The sequence below is a fragment of the Drosophila mauritiana genome, chromosome 2R (genome assembly GCF_004382145.1).
Source record: "Drosophila mauritiana strain mau12 chromosome 2R, ASM438214v1, whole genome shotgun sequence".
In the NCBI taxonomy this organism is placed as follows: domain Eukaryota; kingdom Metazoa; phylum Arthropoda; class Insecta; order Diptera; family Drosophilidae; genus Drosophila; species Drosophila mauritiana.
Genome location: NC_046668.1, coordinates 15,209,466 through 15,212,652, shown reverse-complemented (window position 1 = coordinate 15,212,652; position 3,187 = coordinate 15,209,466). Strand labels below are relative to the sequence as shown.

Sequence of the window (3,187 nt, the reverse complement as noted above, 5' to 3'; positions counted from 1 at the left end):
TTCTCAAACCCGAAACTGGCGCGGAGATCTGGTTTTCAATTTTTCTCGTATGCGCGCTGCTGTCGTCTTCGCTTTATGGTTTTTGAATCTTTTCACTCGGGTTGAAGGACCCGATCGAAGAAACCCTTTTCCTGTTTTTCGGCCCGATTTGTTCGCCAGCGGCGGCTAATTAAAAAACCAAAGAAAAAAATCCAGCAGCAGCGGCAGCAGCAGGAACAACAATCACACGAAAACCAGAAATATGCCGGCAAAGATATGTATCACTCCCGATCTGACGTTCCTCTATATGTGGGTCAGTTTTGCGAGGAGACAAATGATGTGTACATTGCCGTGTCATTTATTTATGATCGGAATCGAGCATTAAATTAATAACTAGGGATCCTTCTCAATACATATCCCGGCATCTGAGCTTAAATGCTGTCTTCGCCAAACTTGGAGATCGGTGTTCCACCGCCAAACCTTATATTGACTCCCTCGGGAAACTCGGATTCATCGGATGTGGTGGTAGTGCTCCTCTTGGAACCCCATTTGCCTCTGTTGCGTAGCCTTTCACTTTCCGTAGTATCGGTTGTAGTTGCCTGGTACTTAGAATTTCTTGCATGGGTTCTTGCAGCAGGAGGTGGTGCAGCACCATCCGCCGGAGCATCTCCAGCTGCTCCAGGGGCAGCAGGAGCCGCACCCCCTGCTGCAGCTCCTCCTCCATCGCAGTTCGCCCAAGCGGCACAGGTCCAACAGCATTGTGGAAAGTCAACGTTTGTCAGAACAGCAGTCTCCACACATTCCGCAAAAGTGGCAGGTATCTGACAGCTAAAAGGATTCCGAAGGTGGAACGGATATTTAAAATAATATGATAAAATATTACAATTAAGCTTGGAAGAAATTTAGTTATTTGATTTGTAAACACATTAGCACATAACATACTAGTGGATAAAGGCATCCCCTTCCGTATTTTGACAAGTTAGAGCTCCACAAGTCTTTTCATCCTGCTCCACATCACCCACAGCCATCTCTGCACCCTTGGGTGATTTGCATCCGTTTTCTGAAATTAATTTCAGCTTACTGTGTCGATTTTTATAGATATTTTCTAACACATACTTCCTTTTTCCAGTTTCATATAGTGCACGAGGGCACCCACACTGGAGCAAGTGATCAAACAGGCTATCGTCACCAGGAGGCACTTCATCTCAATCGGAGTAATGGGCTTACTTTGCGAACTACTCCTACTGATGGAAGCTTTTATAGCCCTTAAAAGGTGTTACCTGATATCAGTCACAGCTGCTATTGTACGAAGAGTATCCAGAAATCATTGTACATAGTTTCTATAAAACAATGTTTATGTATCGGAGTAAGCAAATCGCTTTGTATACTTTTCACTTAATTGGAAAAGACTTCACTTTATAATAATAAATAAAGTTTGAATGTTTCTAAAGTTTAATAGACACACATTTTCATTGTCCTTAGTTGGATTAATTGCATATAAAAGCTACCTCAAGGTGTATTTATTTAAAAAATATAGTAACGTGGTATAGGGGGTCCAGCCCTCTGTTTGGCTTCCACGGCGGCACAGGCAGCCTTGTAGGCGGCCTGCTTGGTCTTCTCATAGTCGTCGTGGGCACTCACCAGTTGCTTCTGGAGCATGGCCATCCGGTTGCGAGCGGCCTCCAGGAGCTGTGTCTTGGCGGCCATTTCCTGCTGCGATCCCATGGCCACTGTCTGGATATTGGTCAGTGACTCCCTGGCGGTCTTCTGCAGCTCGTTGATGGTTTCGAATTGCTGCACGGCCACTTTGACAGCTTCCACGGCGGCATTCATATTCGCCTCCGTGTGGTGGATCGAATTGGACTCCTCCTCGACCACGGCACTGGCTTCCTGGACCTCCTGCTCCAGTTGATCGACCATCATCTGCTTGCCCATCAGAGCAGCCTCGGCCGCCTTGGCCGATTGAAAGGCCTTCTCAGCGAGTTCCATCTTAATGTGCTGGGCAGCAGCCTGGCCAGCGGCCGATTGTGCTTCACTGGCCGCCTTCGCATCCTGTGCAGCCTTCATGGCGATCATTGAGGATTTCTGCTTGGGATCTCCGGGGGTTATGATCGTCTTTACATTGCACTTTGCCTGCGGATCGCATTGCTCTTTGGAGGCCGACTTGGAATGATCTGTTCCAGGTCCCGGTGCCGTTCCTCCTGATCCTGGCATCGCTCCTCCAGCTTCGTAGAAAGTAACTGATCTACCAGAATTCTTTGGAGCAACTTCGCTGGTTCCTGGTTCCTTGATTGCAGCAAAATCGTTTAAGAGCTCACGGGGATCGATCATTCGCTTGTGCTGGGGGCAGTGTCGCTGAGGCTGTAAGACCAAAAACCAGTTGAAGAAGTTCGAGATCTAGTGAATCACTTGCCCTAACCAATGTGTGACCGGTGGTGCAGTGGAGTAGCAGGCGGAGGAACATCAGATACATGGCCAATACTCCACGTATTCGCATGAAGATAGTTGGATTGTATTCGCTATGGATTTCATTCGATTTGATGATGAATTTTAGTTCAAAGCTAACTAAACCCAAAACATGTATACCCCCTTTTTGTATACCAAAACCGTTTCTGTGCTGAAAACTTGGAACTCTACTGATATCCCGGCCAAATTTCAGTGATATTAAAACATCAAAAAATAGATATAAGACCATCCTTTCCACATACGATTAATGGCAGAATGGGTATGCATAATTTTCAGAATAAAAATAATTCCAGATTATCAAAAACCAATTTGAAATCTAAAGATATATGTGCACAACGTATCATGTCAAGCAATTTAACTTCAGACTAAAGCGGATTAAGGAAAACCCGAATCAGCCGGTTTTTCGCTTTTACGCCACTTAAGATCTCCGTCCATCTTTCGCATCTCAAAGATACTGGCTGCATTCTAAAGTGTCTGCGAGTGATGAGCACGCGGCATTTACGGACCCGGGGACCCATAACAAAGAGAGCATCGAATAGAATATAGAATGCGAAAGTCGGAGAGGCATGAGGTGGAAACAAACCATATAGACACGAATTGCTACAAAAATGCCAGCTATGCTAGAAGTAAATGCTAAAACTGAAAGCGCACCGCAAACTGACGGCTAGACAGAGGTGGACACAAACGAATCCGGACGGACTGACAATTTGACGGACGAACGGACGGACACGGGAGACACACT

General features: G+C 46.0%; 2 protein-coding genes across 2 annotated transcripts; both read right to left on the bottom strand.

The window, feature by feature from the left end:
* Positions 1-308: 308 nt before the first annotated feature.
* LOC117137195 lies at positions 309-1,201 on the bottom strand. The gene is made up of 3 exons (XM_033298522.1): positions 1,096-1,201; positions 922-1,039; positions 309-807 (listed from the first exon to the last, which is right to left on the bottom strand). Exons 1-3 carry the CDS (start codon positions 1,181-1,183, stop codon positions 411-413), a joined length of 603 nt encoding a protein of 200 aa, XP_033154413.1. The 5' UTR covers positions 1,184-1,201; the 3' UTR covers positions 309-410.
* Positions 1,202-1,430: 229 nt separating this feature from the next.
* On the bottom strand, positions 1,431-2,667 carry LOC117136517. Its single transcript, XM_033297461.1, has 2 exons — positions 2,399-2,667; positions 1,431-2,340 (listed from the first exon to the last, which is right to left on the bottom strand). Exons 1-2 carry the CDS (start codon positions 2,474-2,476, stop codon positions 1,504-1,506), a joined length of 915 nt encoding a protein of 304 aa, XP_033153352.1. The 5' UTR covers positions 2,477-2,667; the 3' UTR covers positions 1,431-1,503.
* Positions 2,668-3,187: the final 520 nt, after the last annotated feature.

What these genes read in the sequence shown, in the direction of transcription:
- LOC117137195 (XM_033298522.1), bottom strand. Translation starts at nt 1,183, where the DNA reads ATGAAGTGCCTCCTGGTGACGATAGCCTGTTTGATCACTTGCTCCAGT. An exon ending in TATGAAACTGGAAAAAGGAA is followed by an intron (nt 1,040 to 1,095) that starts GTATGTGTTAGA and finishes AATTAATTTCAG; the next exon opens with AAAACGGATGCAAATCACCC. An exon ending in GGGGATGCCTTTATCCACTA is followed by an intron (nt 808 to 921) that starts GTATGTTATGTG and finishes GAATCCTTTTAG; the next exon opens with CTGTCAGATACCTGCCACTT.
- LOC117136517 (XM_033297461.1), bottom strand. Translation starts at nt 2,476, where the DNA reads ATGCGAATACGTGGAGTATTGGCCATGTATCTGATGTTCCTCCGCCTG. An exon ending in GCACCACCGGTCACACATTG is followed by an intron (nt 2,341 to 2,398) that starts GTTAGGGCAAGT and finishes TTGGTCTTACAG; the next exon opens with CCTCAGCGACACTGCCCCCA.